Here is a 21,395-nt window from a genome sequence, read left to right on the forward strand (position 1 = left end):
TTTGTGTCATCTTTCTATACAGAATTGCTACTAAAATGTTGTATTTAAAATTTTCACTCAAGAAATCCTGAAAAGAGTGTTGATACATTACTAAAAAACCATATTGTTTCTTAATTACTTAAGTATAAATCTATAGTCTGACCCATACAATAATATTGTTTGTAAGTTGTAATAACGCTAATAATAAATTCATTTTTAAATATCCATGGGCTTCTTGATCTACGCAAAATGATCCAACCCCTTCTTCTAAGGGAATTTATAGTTAAATTTTAATTACAGATAACAGTGAAAATAATTAAATAAGTAAAGAAGCATCTACATCATTTTATCTTGGTTCCTTTGAAAGGGAATATTTAGATTAAGAACCTTGAGAAGATATGGGGGGGCAGTGTACGTGTGTTTGTGTGTGTGTAAAAACCACCACCATAATCAAGATACAAAACTGTTCCATCACCACAAATGAGCTTCCTTTATATTCTCAATCTTCACCCTGTTTCTTTCCCCAGGTAATCATTAATCTGTTCTTCATCACTATAGTTTTGTCATTTTGAGGATGTTATATAAGTGGAATCATATAGTTTGCAACTTTTTGAGATAGACATTTTCTCACTAAAACACAATGTCCTTGAGATCCATCCAAGTTGTTGTATATATCAATAGTTTGTTCCTTTCTATTGTTGAAAAGTATTCCACTGTATGGATGTACCAAAGTTTATTTAACCATTCACCCATTGAAGGATATATGAGTTGTTTATAGGTTTTTGCGATTACAAATGAAGCTGCTATGAACATTCATGTAGAGGTTTTGTGTGAACATAAGTTTTCATTTCTCTAGGATAAATGCCCAAGACTGTGATTGCTGAGTCATATTTACTAATGCATGCTTAGTTTTATAAGAAACTATCAAACTGTTTTCTAGAGCAGTCCTACCATTTTACATTCACACCAGCAATAGCTGAGAGATCCAGTGTCTCTATATCTTCACCAGCATTTGCTATTATGACTTTTTTTTTTACTTTAGTTATTCTATTAGGTGTGCAGTTGTATCTCATAGGGGTTTTAATTTACATTTCCCTAATGACTAATGATGTTGAACACCATTTTATGTGTTTATATGCCATGTGTATCTCTTCTTTGAAAGGCCTTTTTTTGGCCCATTTTTCCAATTGATTTGTTTTCATACTGTTGAACATTTAGAGTTCTTTACATATTCTAGATATAATATTTTTGTCAAATATATGGTTTCCGAATATTTTCTCCCTGTCTGTAGTTTGTCTTCATCCTCTAACAGGATTTTTCACAGCAAAAAGTTTTTAATTCTGGTGAAGTCCAATTTAAGAATATTTTCTTTTCTTCTTTTATTCAAAAGATTGTGCTTTTGGTATCATGCCTAAAAACTCATCTTCTAGCCCTAGGTCCTGAAGATTTTCTCTTATGTTTTCTCTAACAGTTGTACAGCTTTATGTTTTAGATTTATGATTAATTTTGAATTAATTTTTGTATACACTGTGAAGTTTAGATTGAAGTTAATATTTTTTACCTCTATGTAGCTCTCTAATTGTTCCAGTACCATTTGTTGAAAAGACAATTCTTCCTTCACCTTTGTCAAAAATCAGTTAGCTGCACTTGGGTTAGTTTTTCTTAGTTCTCTATTCTGTTCCATTGAACTACTTGTCTATCTGAGAAGACATTTTAAAAACAAAAACTCCTTCCTTTAGAATAATTTCTTTCAAACTGGGGGCTTGATCTTTTAGACCAAGAATGGAGACTCTTGTGAGTTCCAAGCAGTTTGGATGGCCAAATATAAGTTATATGCATGGATGGTTTGATATAAGCATAGGTTTTATGAGTATTACAGGAGGAAACATAAGATACTTTCCATAAAAAGGAACCCACAAGTTACAAATATCAAGTTACTAAACATTTCAAGATTCAGTGTTTTATGCCAACTCCAGAATGATGCCAAAAGCTTTAAAAGATATTTAAATGAATATATTTTAAAGATACATAAGTATATCTCTCTTTTCTGTTTTTCATTCCATTTCATACTCCAAAGATAGAAATTAGCAGGTCTAAGAACACACCAAATCCTGTTTTAAGATTTGTAGTCACTGAATATACTGTCAGTTACAAAATGCCTGGTTGCAGTTAATGACCTAAAGTGCTGCAATTTATTCCAGTTTTCAAATAAACTCAGCTGACATTTGTTTGAATAGCAAACCAAAGCAAACAAGAGTCTCACAGGCATGAATGAGATGTGACGGACAATGAAAAAAAAAGAAATTGTAGGCCAACTGCATGACATTTTCTATGGGGGAGGGGTGGATTTAAACTCTGTTGAGATTATTTTCATTTCCTTCAGTATGTCTGTGTCTGTTTTCATCCATAATTAACACATTGGAATCTCTTTCTACTAAGCAGCAACAACATAAAATAGGTGTTTCCTGAATTCTTTGAGGATTAAGTTGATGATAATCTCCTCTACAATACTCATATTAGAAATGTACAAAATAAAATTCTTCTGCAAATTAGAGATAGATGATTTCTATAGAATTTAACTCTTTCTGTTTATTTTAGTCTCACTAATTTAGTTTAACTTTTCTAATAATTTTTATTCTCTGATTCTACCCAAAAAAGGGAGTAAAGGAGTTACCATATCATCCAAAATGATAGTCTTGGGGGAAGTCATGAATTCTCAAGAGAAAACATCCTTTTTGGGTAGAGTTAAGGATATGGAGGGTGAAGGGGGAACATGGTTAGAGTGGGGGCTAGAGATTAACATATGTAATCATAAAGTACCTATTTCAAGAGGAAAGGGGTATTACAATGTATCCACACTTAGAGTTTATTGACATTAGCTGTTCTTAATTCATATTATTTTCACACCTCACATTGCACTGAAAAATCCTGATGACTTGACCCTTTACCAATTTTAAATATCAAATACCTTCACATCATCAATAAAATTGTTTTGATGTAAAAATCTTTTTCCACATTACCAAGTATGTATCAGAGGCCTAACTGCTATCCCTTTCTTTGCCTCTGCTGAGCTCATTTGTGGGAAGCATTTTTAAAGGGCAATCACAGTGAGTCAAGCATGTTGTCTCCACAACTGCACAGCTGTGGTATCTTTGGGTATTTTTCTATTAATAACATTATGTGTTATTTATAAGCAGGACATTGTAATTGTGTTGATTTCATTAGCTCTGTCATATGGCTTCCTCTAGGGTTTTTTAAAAGGGAACAGCTGTTTTTCACAAACATTTATTAAATAATTATTATTCAAAAATTTAGCTTCAAAACCTAAAACTTTGCTTAAGTTTTACTTGGCAACAACAGTGGGCATGAATTATTCAAGATGTGATATGTGGCAGGTGCAATGTGCTGATAAAATATCCTTTTTATTTCTACTATTAGGGTAGAAAATTATTAATCCCCCTGGAATACTAATCAAAAGAAAGAAGTACTTCAAATGGTTATGATTTATTAGAATTAAATTGTATTTGAAAAATCAGATGGAGTCATGAATTAACTAAACTTAGTTTTGTTAGATGAACTAGGGCATCAAGAACAAAATTACTTCCACCACTTTAAAACCTACTCCATTTCTTTTTTTTTTTTTTTTTCTCGGTACGCGGGCCTCTCACTGTTGTGGCCTCTCCCGTTGCGGAGCGCAGGCTCCGGACGCGCAGGCTCAGCGGTCATGGCTCACGGGCCCAGCCCCTCCGCGTCATGTGGGATCTTCCCGGACCGGGGCACGAACCCGCGTCCCCTGCATCGGCAGACGGACTCTCAACCACGGCGCCACCAGGGAAGCCCCCTACTCCATTTCTAAGTCCTCAGTAAACACGTGCTGTTCTTCCCTGACGTGTTGTGTCTCAGCCAAAATTCATCTACTCTCCTCTTCAATGTCTGTTACTATTTTGATTGTTCATCAGATGTCTCCCAAGCCTCAAATACCTGCACCGTGCATAAGGTTCCAGAAGCAGGGCTAAGAACACAGGTCCTATCTAACAACATTAGAGAATATTAATAAGTAACTGGGTCATCTCTCTCATTCTTTATAAATAAACAGCAACATATTTTGATGGCTTAGGATAAACATGTTGTTCAGGTTAATCCATTAGAGCATGATAAAATTCTACCTGCTCAATTGTGACAAGAAAAGAGTTAGATTCTAGCATTGCTCTGCTATCTCCTAGCTTGATGAGAGTGGGAAAGTTACAAGGAAGTTACTGCTTAAAAGGAATAGATCACCATTTGATCTGGAAGGTCATTTTCATAATAAGGGAGTTTTCATAATAAGGTCATTTTCATAATAAGGGAGTTACTCCTGTCAAAATGCATATTCCAATCTTACTTCTCAGCTCTATTCTGAGGGATGAGAGTGAAGAAAGAAATATAAAAGAAAGGCTTCCAAAAAGTACTTCTCAGCAATTGATTAAAGAGATTCTAACCAGAGCTGTATAGTCATCATAACCACCAGATCTCCTTCCTTCAAGTCAGCCAGGAACACCTGTTTCTTAGAACCAGCTGAGGACAGATGCCTCTAGCCTTAAACAGGGAGGTTTGCACTTCAAATTCCTTATCAACAACTCTTTAATCATGAAAGAGCAAAACGTATAACACTAATTGGTGGAGAATATTATCATATATTGTTTTTCTGTCATCAAAGAAGATGAGCACACATATTATATCCTTGAAAATAATACTTGGTTTTTGATGCAGTTGGAAGAAAAAAATTAGGTAGATGGTTCTTAATCTCAAAATTTGCCAGGTCATATAAAAGCTGTTTCAAATTTAGTTCTATATTTAAAATATTATAATAGCATCAGAAAGAATTTAATTTATGTAGTTTTTTCATTAAAAAAGGTAATTCACACAGAATAACATACCACCAGTTTAAGGCATTAAAAAACACAAGTAAAAAAATGAATGACTTGAAATAAAACAGGTAAAGGAAATGAACAGTTAGTTCTCAGGAAAAAATTAAAAACATATGAAAAAATGTTCAATCTCACTAATAATTAGAGAAATACAAATTACAGCACTGAGATTTATTTTGCATCTACAAAATTAGCCGAAATTTTTACAAGTTTGATGATTTTGTGTGGCAAAGGTTTGGGGGAAATAAGCATTCTCGTACATTGTTGAGGGAAGTATAAATTACCAAAACATTTTATGAAGGCAATTTTGCAAAATCTATAAAAGTAAAAAAAAGTTTGCTCTCTTTGACACATAAATTCCACTGCTAAAAATTCATCCTACATGAATACCTACAAAATAATCCCAAAATATATGTGTAAATGATTATTGCAGCAATGTTTACAGCAAAAAAACCCACAAAGCAATCTAAATCCCTATCAAGACTGGCTAAATAAATGAAAGTTCATCCATAACTAAATGTGATGCAGTCATTAAAGAGATTAAAAAGATTGAGTAATCTGTATTGATAATATGGAAAATGATCCAAATATATTAAATGAAAAAAGCAAGGCATGAATGCAGTATATAATACCTCTTATGTAAATATAAAAAGGGCATACATTTACATGCAGATCTAGGCATTAAAATTTTTATGAAAAGATGTACAAGAAGCAAGTAATAGTGTTTACCTTTGAGGAGAAGTACTATGAACAAGAGTAGAGCAATGTTCTTGCTTTTTTACCTTTCTATGATTTTTGAATTTTAAATATCAGCAGTTAATTTTTTTAATGTTAACAGAGATGAACTAGGTGAAAGCCATTTTTATCTTCTTCTATTTACTTTTAGTATATTTTAAATAAAAGAGAGCTACAAAGACCACTTAAATTATATCAAACAAGAATTAACCAAGCCAGTATTATTTATAATATTATCATGATTGAACATTTAATTCCACACTACCTCTGGCTAGAGTTAAGGCAATGCTTAAATGCTAGACCTGAGACTCTATTCCTAAGGTCTACTGAATCTACATTTCAACAAGATCCCTGGTGATATGTATTCACATTAAAATTTCGGAAGCAGCAGGTAAAAGACAACCCTAGGCGTGCCCACAGTTCCTAGTGCACACCTGTATCACAGCATTCATTATACAGTACTTACAACTTTGTTTACTTATCTAAATCCCGCATTAGAGGTGAGGTTGTTAAAAGCAAGATCTAAGGTGTTTTTTTCTTTTTCTTTTTTTCTAGTTTTTGGTGTGGCTTGTGGGATCTTAGTTCCTCAACCAGGGATTGAACTCGGGCTCTCGACAGTGAAAGCACAGTCCTAACCACTGGACTGCCAGGGAACTCCCTAAGACTTTTGTTGTTGTTGTTCTACATTCATTGCACCTGGCACACAATAGACCATAAATGTTTGTTAAATAAATGAGTAAATAAGCAAGAAAGGATGACAGCAATTCATCAATTACATGGCAATATGGAAATATTAATTACAAATGACAGAAAAAGTAATTTCTTAAAAATTATTTTTAAAAACCACTATGTTTAAATGTATATATATCCTAGAAACACATTACAAAATATTTTTACCCTCAACAAATAGTAAATAAATTCAGGACACCAACTAAAGTCTCTTATAATGTTTGCCCTTTCTTTTAAAAAGTCCCATATAATATCACCAGCTGGGGCACAACCTAGCAGTTGAAAAGATAGAAATAAATTACTGTTAGATATCTACTGTTTTCCTGATGACACGCAAATTATGCTACTGTTTAAGACTGTGGCTGCTGCTGGCTCTGCATCACTGTTTACTATAATTACAGCCTTCAGGTTTCATCCTGACCCATATCCCATTATAGGATATGCCCAGGCCAGATAAGCAATTTCAGAAACCAGTAGCACTGATGGATGTTTGCAAAATTGTGGCATTAGATATCTCTCTTTCTAATAGCATGAAAATTCTTTAGTATACCTTCATCCTTCAACAAAAAAATCCTCACCTGGCTGTTTCTCGCCATTCAGCATCCTCACCTTCACGCCAGCAAATCTCATCCAGTTCCGTAAAAAGGTCATGAGGAATGTGTTCCTCATCATCATCCTCAGTTCCAAGAATAAACTGTACCCGCTGTGATGGAGTGTCTATGGAAATCAGAGACATGAACATGCATTATCATGACTTGGAGCTTGAAATGTCCCGGTCACCGCCTTCAACACCACTCCAAACTCACATCTCCCCTGCCCCCCACACTGCAGCAGGCAGCCAGAGTAGACTTGGGAAATTAAGACTAAATTTGGCATTATATTAAGTCTAGTATAATGCGGGATCATAAATATGTAAAATGTAAATATGTAATGTATCTATATTATCAAAGATAAAATCAAATGTGATGATTATTTTGGATTACATATAACATCATGGAAACTATTTCTACATCTCTCTTATACACACACACATTTTCTTTCATCACATATGCTACATTTTATGGTAATATTCATAAGAGTAGACTATGATAAAATTCACTTATACTAAAACTGTGCTGAATATAATTCACCAAAGAACTCCCTTGTGATGTTTCTTTGTAGTCACAACCTTATCCCTCTCCTAACCCCTGGCAACCACTAATCTGGTCCCTACTGCTATAGTTTTGCCTTTTCCACAATGCCATATAAATGGAAACATACAATGTATAGTTTTTTGAGACTGTTGTTATTCACTTATCATAATGCCTTTGAGATTTTGAGATTTATCTGTGTCACTGAACGTATCACTAATTCCTTCTTTTTATTGCTGAGTAATAGTCCATTGCAGGAATGTACCATAGTTTTCTTATCCATTCATTTACTGAAGGGTATTTAGTTTACAATTTTTTCAATTATGAACAGAAGTGCTATAAGTATTCTTGTACAGGTTTTTGTGTGAACATAAGTTTTTATTCTCTAGGGCAAATACCTAGGAGTAGGATTGCTGGGTTACCTGGTAAATGTGTTATTCAATCAATACATTTGTGATGAAAATTATAAAACTTTATTGAATGATGTAAAAGTAGACCTAAATAAATGAGTAAGTTTATATTAATGGGAAAGCCCAATAGTGGAAAACCATCTTATAAATTCAATGTTATTCCAATAAAACATTTGGTATTTTCAAACATTTTTTAAAACACAAAAGAATGAGTAAATCAGTAACAAGCAACAGTGATTACTGAAATCTATAATATTAAATACTTTGTGAAAATAAACCAATTAATCAGTAACTTAAAGGGTTAGGTTATAATTAAGTCACGACTGAGGATTTCAGAAGTCAAAAGTGAAAAATATACATATTACATAAAACGTAATATAGTGTCATACTTTCTGTTCAATATATGTTTGTGATGGGGCCCTAGCCTCTTCCTATGTTATTAGCCTTACCTTCTGCCACTCTTACCCTTGCAATTCCATTCTGAGTACCTTAGCCTTCTTTCAGATTTTTAAAAATACTATGCTCCTTCCCACTTCAGGACCATCGCACATACTGTTTCCTCTAGATCTCCCATATATCTTTCAGCATCTACTTCACTGTAATATGCTTCAGCAAGCCTACCTAATCAGCCTCGTAAAACACAAACACACATATAAGCACACTCGTATGCAATAATTAAGTCAGGCACCTGTTATCTTAACTCATAGCACTCTATACTTCTCCTTGCTATACTTACCTCAATTGTCATTTAAAATTTACTGTTCAATAACAAATTAAATACTTTAAATAGAAAATATTTCCAGCTGCCAGAATTAGTCTCTTAGAAGGAATTAGGATCTAGTTCCTAAAGAAGAAATTATGCATGCAAAAATACTTTTCAAATTATAAAGCATTATATAAATATTATTAATGATGACTGATGCTGATGCTAGTGGTAGTGGGGATGGTTACAATGAAAATATAGGCCTGTCAAATAGAGAGGTTTAGAATTAAAGCGCAGAGAATGAGAAAATAACAGTGCCGTTAATTAAAAGAGGGTTGTAACATGAGTAAGCCTTGAAGGCACTAAGTGAAATAAGACAGCGAAAGGTAAATACTATATGACCTCACTTACATGTGGAATCTAAAAAAAAAAAAAAGACAAGATGAAACAAAACAATAAAACAAAACAAAAACACCGAACTCATGGAAAAAGGGATCAGATTTGTGCTTACCAGCTTTGGCGGGGGAGGGGGGCAGGGAACTGGAGGAAAATGGTCAAAAGGTATAAACTTCTAGTTATAAGATAAGTAAGTACTAGGGATGTAATGTACAACATAATGACTATAGTTAACACTGCTGTATGATATATAGGAAAGTTGTGAGTAGATCCTAAGAGTACTCATCTCAAGGAGACATTTTTTTCTCTTCTTTTTATTGTATCTATATGAGATGATGAATGTTAACTAAACCTATCATGGCAGTCATTTCACAACATATGTAAAGCAAACCATCATGCCATACACCTTAAACTTATACAGTGAGGTATGTCAATTATGTTTCAATAAAACTCGGGGAAAAAAAGGCTTGTCAGAATGAGGAGCCAGTATTGTAGGCTGAGCACAAGAGGCATCTTTTAGATATGCTGAGTTTCGGGTGATTATGGTTCAAACATATAAAGATGGTCACAGGAAAGGTGGATATTTGATTCTGGAAAAGACGACAGGGTCAGAGGTAAAGACATGGGTTGCATTTAACTAGAGAAGTCATTTGATTACAATGGATGAGGACTCAAAAATGAAAGAATAGAGAAGACTCAGCATCAGGGGAATAATAAGGTTTAAGATTTAGGATAAGGAAGAGTTAAAAAAATCAGAAGAGGGGCTTCCCTGGTGGCGCAGTGGTTGAGAGTCCGCCTGACGATGCAGGGGACACGGGTTCGTGCCCCGGTCCGGGAAGATCCCTCATGCCGCGGAGCGGCTGGGCCCGTGAGCCATGGCCGCTGAGCCTGTGCGTCCGGAGCCTGTGCTCCACAACGGGAGAGGCCACAACAGTGAGAGGCCCGCGTATTGCAAAAAAAAAAAAAAAAAGTCAAAAGAGGATTAGGTAGATATGTAAAAGAATTTATACATTAAACAAATATATAATGAGCACCTTCCATTGGTCAGGTGAATTAGACAGATATAAACAGAAAAAAACCCTCTGCCCATATAAAGCTTACATCTGATGAGAGAGTAGTACAACAGTGGTCAAGGTAGAAAAGGATTTCAAGAAGATTAAGAAGTCAATAATGTCAGATGCTGTAGAATCAATGAGGAGAACTAGGTGTAACAGGATTTGGACAGCTTAATGTTCAATAGCACTGGAATGTCAAAGACCATATATTACTTTTACAATCAGAAAAAAAACAAACTATCAATATTTCTTTTGGAATACAGACCATGTTTTCAACAAATGGTTAGTTAAAATCAAACTTACAAAGTTATCTGAGGAAAGCCACTAATAGAATCATAACTGGAAATAAGCAAGTTCCTTTGCAAACTTTCATCTTTTCATTGTTAGCTATGTTACTCCTACTGCTTTAATTACTCACATATTAATTAACCAGGGTCTTAAATACGTTTTTCCTAATAATCAGTGAAAATACTCTCCTTTCTGTAGACCCTGTCCAAAAGTTCTCTATTTTTCAGGCCCTTTCTGGAGAATGGTCAAAAATATGCTGAGAAATATACTTCTTATAACAACAGAACAAGTATAATGACAGAAGTGAATTGGAAAATTCCCTTTTACATATATGATCTTACTGTCATGAAAACCACAGGCTTCATACACAATGACATTTAGATCAAGAAAGCAGATTCATTAGATGTTTACCATTTTGCATTTCTGAATTATAGGTGCTTTTCTTCTTTATCCTTGTTATATTTCAGATAAATCAATATTTAGATTATCTTCTGAAATCATGAAATGATGACAAGTTTAATGTTCCAAGTTGATGTCTCCAGGCTCTTTGCAGGTCAGTATTATTTTCCATCTTCATTTGAACTTTAAAATTTTGCTCATGTTATTTGAATGTCCTACATAATCTATTCGTTTGGATTCCTATATTTTAATTCATTTTATAATTGAAATAATATATTTATTATTAATGCCAATTAGTCTATTTTGTTATGGATTGATAAAAAGAACATTTCAGCTGAAGCATTAAGAACCAACAGGCATTCCTCTCCAAAGGGGACGTGAGACTACATGCAGAACTTACAAACTATGTTCCTAAAAACCTAGTTATTTAACTCTAACTCTTTACCCATGCTAAGGCTATAAAGAGATCATAAGTTGAAAATAGCAGACACATTCTGGAAAGAATTTCTTCAAAGAAAGCTGTAATGTGAGTCCCAAGTTTCCTTAATCCCTTACAAAAGGAGGGGAGTAGTCTGTCCGCCTCTCCCTCAAGACAACTGAGTAGTGCTCTAGGGCATCATGAATTTAACATGTCTCCCCGCAGTGGACTGGGGTATGATTCCTCCCTGAGAAACAAAGTCTGCCTAGCTGCTGATGGCTGAGATTGCTGCTGTGAATAACATGCACTCCAGAATTCACCAGGGTAATGAGTGTGTGCACGTTTTCTGTGAATCATATCTGAGCTGCACCTATGAGACAGAGAGAGTCGGAGAGAAGCAGAGAGACAGAGAGAGAGAGAGAGAATATGCAAGATAGAGAGAATGTGGAATGTGGGGTCATCTTAGATGCTGTCCAAGAGGCTGCCATGGAGCAATTACAAGACTTTAGCAGGGGGAATCTATCACTATAGCCGAATATCTGGGGGATAAGTAATAAGGCAGAAAAGAGTGCAGGTAAAAGAAAATGAGTCAATTTAAATTCTTGCTAAGCCTAGAGAGTATGACATCAGCTTGTAAGACTACCAGCTAAGTAACAGCTTTCCTGCCCGATTCCACTTAGTTCTTTTCATTTCCTATGCTCCAGATCTGAATGGATCAGAAACTAGAGTTAGAAAGATGATGGAGCATCTGGAAGAAGGAGAAGAAGTTCAAGGTAGGAGGGGAAAAAAACAACTACATTCTCTGTTCTCAACTGGAGCACACCTGGGCAAGAGAGGGAGGCAAAAGGCCTTACAGTTAAAGCAAGTTCAAAGTTTTCACTATTACATGAGACTAAATATTTTAATTACTTATTAGAGGACTTCAAGTTACCTACGAGTGACTAGAAAGGCTGGAGAACCCATCAGAGTTTTCATTCAGGAGCAGAATAACAATTAGATCCACTGAGTAACTACAAAGGGATGGTACAAGCCAGAATAGAGTTACTTTATAATTAAATCCCACAAGTAGTGTTCAGTCAATATAAAAGTTACAAGAATCCTAGAAATGATCATAGTTCTTTCATATTCATAAATGAGTCCTTCAAACTCAAAACTAACAACCTGATCAAAAAATGGGCCAAAGATTTTAACAGGCAACTCACCAAAGAAGATATACAGATGACAAATAAGCATATGAAAAGATGCTCCACATCATATATTACCAGGGAAATGCAGATTAAAACAATGAGATACCATTATGCACCTATTAAAATGTCCCAAATCCAGAACACTAACCACACCAAATGCTGGCAAGGATGTGAAACAACAGGAACGCTCTTTCACTGCTGTTGGGAACGCAAAATGGTATAACTCCTTTGGAAGACAGCTTAGCAGTCTCTTACAAAACTAAACATACTTTTACTATATGGTAGAGCATTGCACTCCTTGGTATTTACCAAAAGGAGTTGAAACTTATGCCCACCAAAAGACCCTGCACACAGATGTTTATAGCAGCTTTATTCATAGTTGCCAAAACTAGGAAGAAGCCAAAATGTCCTTCAGTAGGTGAATGGACAAATCTATTATGATTCACACAGACAATAAAATATTATTCAATGCTAAAAAGAGACAGTAAGCCATGAAAAGACATGGAGAAATCTTAAATGTATATTAGTAAGTGAAAGGAGCTGATCTAAAAAGGCTACATACTGTATGATTTCAACTATATGAAATTCTGGAGAACTACGGAGAGAGTAAAAAGATCAGTGGTTGCTGGGGGTGGTAGTGGAATGAATAGGCTGAGAACAAAGGATTTTAAATACTCTGTATGATATTAGAATGACAGATATATGTCATTATACATTTGTCCAAACCCACAGAACATACAACACCAAGAGTGAGCCCTAAGGTAAACTATGGTTTTGTGCATGATTATGATGTGTCCATGTAAGTTCATCCTTGGTAAAAGAATGTACCATTCTGAGTGACGTTAATAATGGGGGTGGCTGTACCTGTGTGGAGCCAAGGAGTATATGGGAAACCTCTGTACCTTCCTGTCGATTTTCATGTAAACCTAAAACTGCTCTAAAAAATAAAGGCTTTTTTTTTAACATCTTTATTGGAGTATAATTGCTTTACAATGGTGTGTTAGTTTCTGCTGTATAACAAAGTGAATCAGCTATCCGTATACATATATCCCCATATCCCCTTCCTCTTGCGTCTCTCTCCCACCCTCCCTATCCCACCCCTCTAGGTGGTCACAAAGCACAGAGCTGATCTCCCTGTGCTATGCAGCTGCTTCCCACTAGCTAGCTATTTTACATTTGGTAGTGTATGTATGTCCATGCCACTCTCTCACTTTGTCCCAGCTTACCCTTCCACCTCCCCGTGTCCTCAAGTCCATTCTCTACGTCTGCATCTTTATTCCTGTCCTGACCCTAGGTTCTTCAGAACCATTTTTCTTAGATTCCATATATATGCGCTAGCATACAGTATTTGTTTCTCTCCTTCTGACTTAACTTCACTCTGTATGACAGTCTCTAGGTCCATCCACCTCACTACAAATAACTCAGTTTGATTTCTTTTTATGGCTGAGTGATACTCCATTGTATATATGTGCCACATCTTCTTTATCCATTCATCTGTCAAGGGACACTTAGGTTGCTTCCGTGGCCTGCCTATTGTAAACAGAGTTGCAATGAACATTGTGGTACATGACTCTTTTTGAATTATGGTTTCTCAGGGTATATGCCCAGTAGTGGCATTGCTGGGTCATATGGTAGTTCTATTTTTAGTTTTTTAAGGAACCTCCATACGGTTCTCCATAATGGCTGTATCAATTTGCATTCCTACCAACAGTGCAAGAGGGTTCCCTCAAACACCAGCATTTCTTGTTTGCAAATTTTTTGATGATGGCCATTCTGACCAGTGTGAGGTAATACCTCATTGTAGTTTGGGTTTGCATTTCTCTAATGAGTACTATTGTTGAGCATCCTTTCATGTGTTTGTTGGCAGTCTGTATATCTTCTTTGGAGAAATGTCTATTTAGGTCTTCTGCCCATTTTGGGATTGGGTTGTTTGTTTTTTAGATATTGAGCTGCATAAACTGCTTGTATATTTTGGAGATTAATCCTTTGTCAGTTGCTTCATTTGCAAATATTTTCTCCCATTCTGAGGGCTGTCTTTTCATCTTGTTTATGATTTCTTTTGCTGTGTAAAAGCTTTTAAGTTTCATTAGGTCCCATTTGTTTATTTTTGCTTTTATTTCCATTTCTCTAAGAGGTGGGTGGAAAAGGCTCTTGCTGTGATTTATGTCATAGAAGGTTCTGCCTATGTTTTCCTCTACAAGGTTTATAGTGTCTGGCCTTACATTTAGGTCTTTAATCCACTCTGAGTTTATTTTTGTGTACAGTGTTAGGGAGTGTTCTAATTTCATTATTTTACATGTAGCTGTCCAGTTTTCCCAGCACCACTTATTGAAGAGGCTGTCTTTTCTCCATTGTATATTCTTGCCTCCTTTATCAAAGATAAGGTGGCCACATGTGCGTGGGTTTATCTCTGGGCCAAAAAATAAAGTCTTAAAATACAGGGCATCCCAGTTTTTAAATTGTTTAATTGTTCCCACCAATGTGCAGCACTATATCTTATATATGATTACATATATTCAAGAAATTATAAGAAAGGAAAAAGAAACTACTTTTATATAGCATATTTGCTGCAGGCATTAGTAAAGCATTTCCTTTTAAGAATGTTAATATATGAGATATGGTTTATTGCCAAATATTTTAAGAAATTTGTCAAACTAAATTTTATAGCAAAACGAATAAGAATTGAGTCAATAGCCAAGTCTCCTGCTTAACAACCTCTTCAAAAGAATATGCCAATTTCCTAGATGTAACATGAATGTTGATTTTGAAATGAGACTGATGGATTTCCATAAATATCAAATGTGCTTAAGGAAATCACAGTGCAGCATATACATTTATGATTTAATTTATCTGAAATAAGAAGCTAGTATTATATTTTTCCTAAAAGTATACTATCTGGATTATAGTAATATATACTAAACCAAATCACATCAGAGTCAAAAGAAATGCTTCTTGACAGCCTGTTACCTCTGTGGCTGGTTCTTCTGGACCAAAAAAAAATAAAAAATAAAAAATAAATAAAGTCAGTGCTTCAAACAGCCGTAAAAAAGAGCATAAGTTGTAATTTTAGAGTTACACTAAGAAATCAATTAAATTTTTCTATTAGACCTACCCAGTGTGACCAGACATAGAAGTTTTGTGTTTCATGACAGCCTATTCTAACAACTCACTCACTTCTCAGAAACCAATCCCAGAGTAGCCATGCCTCAACATTGGTATTGTTTCTCATTCTTTTTTTTTTTTTTTTTTTTTGCAGTACGCGGGCCTCTCACTGTTGTGGCCTCTCCCGTTGCGGAGCACAGGCTCCGGACGCGCAGGCCCAGCAGCCCAGCGCTCCGCGGCACGTGGGATCCTCCCGGATCAGGGCACGAACCCGCGTCCCCTGCATCGGCAGGCGGACTCTCAACCACTGCACCACCAGGGAAGCCCGTGTTTCTCATTCTTTTGAAACAATTTCTCTCATCACTGTTTTCAATGACTTATTTCAGTTTACTCTGTATCAGTAATCTGGGTATCTATAACACTTACCATGCATCCAACCCCCCAAACTCAAGTACTATGTGCAGGAAGCTTGCATTTAAGACTTATTAGTATTTCCCCTAATAAAGCATGAGGATCACTCATCACAACATAGTCATTAAATAAACATGAGGAAATAAGACCCTCATAGTTACGAATAAAGAGGATTTGAAAGTCTGAGGTAGGGCATCATATGTTTAAAAGACTTCTCGAAGACACAATGATAACAGCATAGGAAATAATAATTTATTAACGTAGGATAATCTATTCATGGACAAGAGGTATTGTATTTGGTTTTTAAACAACATATGACTCCATGTATCTGGCTTTTCATTCTTTAGAGTAGAAATGATTTTATAGGTATTAGGTTATGCTCACAAAGTCTTTTTATGATCATCCCATCAACATACTTTTAATGTCTTAAAGAGAGGCTCAGATTATGTTTCAATACAGCAAATATTCAAAATGTGTTATTCAATGACTTTTTAAATATCTATGCAACTTAAAATTGTATGACATAAATCATGTAAATTATAGTAATATCACAATCAGAAAGAATTTTTCTAAGCATAAATATTTCTCCTATTTTGATTGGTATTTTACTTACTTTTAAGATAGCCACTGAAAACATAGATCATTGTAATACAAACTGTAGCTAAGACTATGATAGATTAAGATAAGGTTCTGTTTCTGTATTTAGTAAAATATATAATGGAAATAAATTACAGCATGGAGAAAGCTGTACTAGGGAATAAGGGTCTCAGCCTCTTAGTACCTCTTCTGGAATTTGTAGATACATCAAAAGACACCATTAAAAGAGTGAAAAGATAAGCCACAGGGCTTCCCTGGTGGCGCAGTGGTTGGGAGTCCGCCTGCCGATGCAGGGGACGCGGGTTCGTGCCCCGGTCCGGGAAGATCCCACATGCCGCGGAGCAGCTACCCGTGAGCCATGGCTGCTGAGCCTGCACGTCTGGAGCCCATAACAGTGAGAGGCCCGTGTACCGCAAAAAAAAAAAAAAAAAAAAAAGATAAGCCACAAATGTGAGATAATTGAAACATGAAAAACCAACAAAAGACATGTCCATAATATATAAAGAACTTCTACAAATCAAAAAGAATAAATGATCCAATTAAAAAAAAAAACAAACAAGCATAAGACCTGAATAGGCACATCATAGAAGAGGCTATCCAAATGGCCAAAAAAGCACATGCAAAGTTACACAACCTCACTGGTAATCAAGAAATGCAAATTAAGATAATGACATACCATTATGCCCCTCATTAGATGGTTAATGTTAACAGAATGAAATTGTCAAGTGGTAGTTAGAATGTAAAACAACATATGCTCTCACACTTTGCTGGTGAAAGTGTTAATACGTACCCTATTTTGGAAACTGTTTGGCATTACCTACTAAAGTTGAAATACACATATCTTATGACTCAGCAACAAATAATTTCATTCCTAGGTATGAGAAATGCATATGTGCACCAAGAGACATATACAAAAATGTTCACAGCACTGTTCTTCATAGTATCTCCAAAAATTAAATAACCTAAATTTTCATTAATAGTAGAATGCATGGTTTATACAAACAAATGAGCACTGTACAATAATGAAAACGAATAAACCAAAGCTACAGCTAAAAACATTGGTGAATCCCACTAACAACACAATGTTGAACAACAGAGACACAAATACCTCCTGCATGACTTTGTTTATAAAAAGTTCAAAAACAGGCAAAACACCCAATGTAAGAAGACAGACTAGAGATCCTTTTGGGGAGAAGGGAGAGAGTAGTGACTGGGAGGGAGGACAAAGGGGGTTTCTGGAGTGCTAGCCAAGACAATATTTACACAGATGTTTCTTTGTCATAAATCATTGAGTTGTACATTTATGTTTCTATGTTTTAACATTCATAAATACTTGTGTTATACATTACATAAAATAATTTTTTTAAAAACTCATTGATATTCTTATATATCAGCCAATTGGGAGTTAAATAGGAACAGGAAGCTATTGCCATCAATAAACAGATTTGAAGTTATGTTTTCTGTATTTGCTTCATTCTTCCTAAAATGTGTACACAATTTATCATCTAAGAATGGAAAAATCCCAGGTCTAATTCAAGGGTTGTGCTAATTTATACAGTACCTTTGAGTACCATATTTTAAATAAGCATTTAGTAAAGTAGATGTCTTTAAGATTTATTTCTAGTGCTTATAGATTAATTATAATTTATATACTGTTGTCATCTCTCCTGTTACATTCTTTGTTGGGAGGCTGAGGAGCAAATTAACATTAAAGTGTTCTGAATTTCTCTCATTATCTTTTATATTTTCACTGACTTCAAGCTAATGCTTCAAACTTATTTTTAAACAACTCAACCATGTTCCTGGTTGAAAATATAATTTAAAATTATATAAAGTGAATGAAAGACAATATTAAAAATAACAAGATGCAAAGTTTTAGCAGTATTCTGTTGTCAGGGAATTGATTACAGTAGGAAGAAAAATTAATCATCACAATCTTATACAAACAATTTTGTTAAGCACAGTAACAAAAGTAGATTGAACTTATTTGCAGGCATCAAAAGTTTTGTATAATCAAAGTATCACCACCACCATAACGACACAGTCAAAAAGCTGGGTCTGGGCTTCCCTGGTGGCGCAATGATTGAGAGTCCGCCTGCCGATGCGGGGGCCGCAGGCTCATGCCCCGGTCCAGGAGGGTCCCGCATGCGTGGAGTGGCTGGGTCCGTGAGCCATGGCCGCTGAGCCTGCGCGTCCGGAGCCTGTGCTCCACAGTGGGAGAGGCCACAGCAGTGAGAGGCCCGCGTACCGCAAAAAAAAAAAAAAAAAGCTGGGTCTATCTTTGGACTCACCTAGAAATCACATTCCAACCATGGGATCTGGTGGACTAGACCCAGCCATTGCAGGCCTGTGACATGAGCATAATCTCTTTGGCTACAGTAAGGCCTGTTCAGTTTTCCCTGGATGCAGCACTGATACAACCAGGTTCCTAACAACACTGCCTTACATGATTGGGTCATATGATAAAGTGGGATTCTGTGAATGTTTCTCATATATTGGAATGACATTTTTGAGTGCCAAAATTCAAATATTTACACTAAAATCTTTTTGTTAAATTGATCCTTGCTCCAGAAATATGGGTCCAAATTATTCCGTGTCTTCATAATCCCATACTCCAATTTACAATATAAAAGCTCCAGGATCCCAGCAGAGGAGCCTGATGCTTCCTTACATTCTCTTCTATCTCATACCTCTTTGAAGTTGAATTTTTTATAATTTTAAAGCACCTGTAGGAATGTCTTCCAAAGATTTTCTTTGAAATCTTTCCAAGTACAATAAGTATTTCTTAAGTTGTCAGAAATTTTCTTCGAAGGCTTCAGCATAGTAATCTCATATATTCACACTATGCTGAGTATCAAAGTCCAAATCAAGTGGGATGGTGTCCATAACATGGTTTCAGTCTCAGCATGTAACTGAGTACTTGATTATCAAGGCACTTAAACTGACTGTGGAATAGGAACATAGGCAGATTATTAGTCCTGAAGAAACTTTAAAAAGTGAAATATAGGAGGTTCTACTGCTTAGCGACTACTAGGGTGCCAAACCTTTGTCCCTGATAAAACAGATCTTAGGTCTAAATGGCAATAAAGATACTCAGATGGTTGGTGGAGGAAGGAAAAGGTGGCATCCAAAAATAGTGGCTGACACATCAGTGGCAGAATCTGGGCTACCTGGCTTATTGCCAAGTTTCCCAAATAAAGAGGCAGGACTTTCTTAAGATAGATCAATGGCTCTTGATCCTAGCTGGATATTAAATCACCTGGGATACTTTTTAAAAATACCATGACCTAGGAAAATACCCAAGATTAATTAAATAAAAGTCTTTGAGCATCAATATTTTTTAAAAGCTCCTCAGATGAGTCTAACATACAACAAGATGTGACAAGCAATATTCTAGAGTTTGTCCAATTTTAATGTGCATGTAAGTTACCAAAAGTTATTGCTAATACACAGATTCAGATTCAAGAGGTCTGGGATGGGGCCTAAGATTCTGCATTTCTAACAAGCTCAAATGTGATGCTAATATTGCTGGCTCATGGACCACACTTCTTTTCTTTTTAAAATTTAACATTCTTTATTCGAGAAGAACATTTTAAAATTCTCTTTTCTTCTACTTAATCCCTTGTTATTGAGTCCCAGCCTTTCAGCTGACTCTGACCTATTTTCTTTATAAAGAGCAGTAGTATAAATGTTTTTGACCATGAATGCCATTACATAGTTTGCACCATCATTCATCATATCCTTACCACTCCCTTTTGTTTTAGTCCAGCCAGTTCTCCCACTTCTGCTACTTGAGTCCAACCATAATAGGTATTTGTGCTATTCCTGCTCCAGTGTCTTTCATTTTTTTAAACATCTTTATTGGAGTATCATTGTTTTACAATGTTGTGTTAGTTTCTGCTGTATAGCAAAGTGAATCAGCTATATGTATACACATATCCCCATATCCCCTCCCTCTTGCGTCTCCCTCCCACGCTCCCTATCCCACCTCTCTAGGTGGTCACAAAGCACCGAGCTGATCTCCCTGTGCTATGTGGCTGCTTCCCACTAGCTATCTATTTTACATTTAGTAGTGTATATATGTCAATGCTATTCTCTCACTTCATCCCAGCTTACCCTAACCCCTCCCCGTGCCCTCAAGACCATTCTCTACTTCTGCATTTTTATTCCTGTCCTGCCCCTAGGTTCCTCAGAACCACTTTTTTTTTTTTAGAATCCATATATATGTGTTAGCATACAGTATTTGTTTTTCTCTTTCACTTCACTCTGTATGACAGACTCTAGGTCCATCCACCTCACTACAAATAACTCAATTTTGTTTCTTTTAATGACTTAGTAATATTCCATTGTATATATGTGGCACATCTTCTTTATCCATTCATCTGTAGATGGACACTTAGGTTGCTTCCATGTCCTGGCTATTGTAAATAGAGCTGCAATGAACATTGTGGTACATGACTCTTTTTGAATTATGGTTTTCACAGGGTATATGCTGAGTAGTGGGATTGCTGAGTCATATGGTAGTTCTAGTTTTAGTTTTTTAAGGAAGCTCCATACTGTTCTCCATAGTGGCTGTATCAATTCACATTCCCACCAACAGTGCAAGAGGGTTCCCTTTTCTCCACACCCTCACTAGCATTTATTGTTTGTAGATTTTTTGATGAAGGCCATTCTGACTAGTGTGAGATGATACCTCATTGCAGTTTTGATTTGCATTTCTCTAATGATTAGTGATGTTGAGCATCCTTTTATGTGTTTGTTGGCAATCTGTATATCTTCTTTGGAGAAATGTCTATTTAGGTCTTCTGCCCATTTTGGGATTGGGTTGTTTGTTTTTTTTGATATTGAGCTGCATGAGCTGCTTGTATATTTTGGAGATTAATCCTTTGTCAGTTGCTTCGTTTGCAAATATTTTCTCCCATTCTGAGGGTTGTCTTTTCGTCTTGTTT

The 21,395-nt window shown here is 35.7% G+C and overlaps 1 protein-coding gene across 9 annotated transcripts in view; it reads right to left on the bottom strand.

The window, feature by feature from the left end:
* The window catches only part of SLC4A10 (solute carrier family 4 member 10), a 312,233-nt gene that overhangs the window by 137,039 nt on the left and 153,799 nt on the right, over positions 1–21,395 (bottom strand). For all 9 annotated transcript variants that reach the window (XM_067741735.1, XM_067741734.1, XM_067741740.1 and 6 more), the window contains exon 4: positions 6,929–7,067. In XM_067741735.1, coding sequence (XP_067597836.1) covers positions 6,929–7,067 — 139 coding nt within the window. The remainder of the gene's footprint in view (positions 1–6,928; positions 7,068–21,395) is intronic.

This window comes from Pseudorca crassidens, chromosome 6, assembly GCF_039906515.1.
Source record: "Pseudorca crassidens isolate mPseCra1 chromosome 6, mPseCra1.hap1, whole genome shotgun sequence".
NCBI lineage: Eukaryota > Metazoa > Chordata > Mammalia > Artiodactyla > Delphinidae > Pseudorca > Pseudorca crassidens.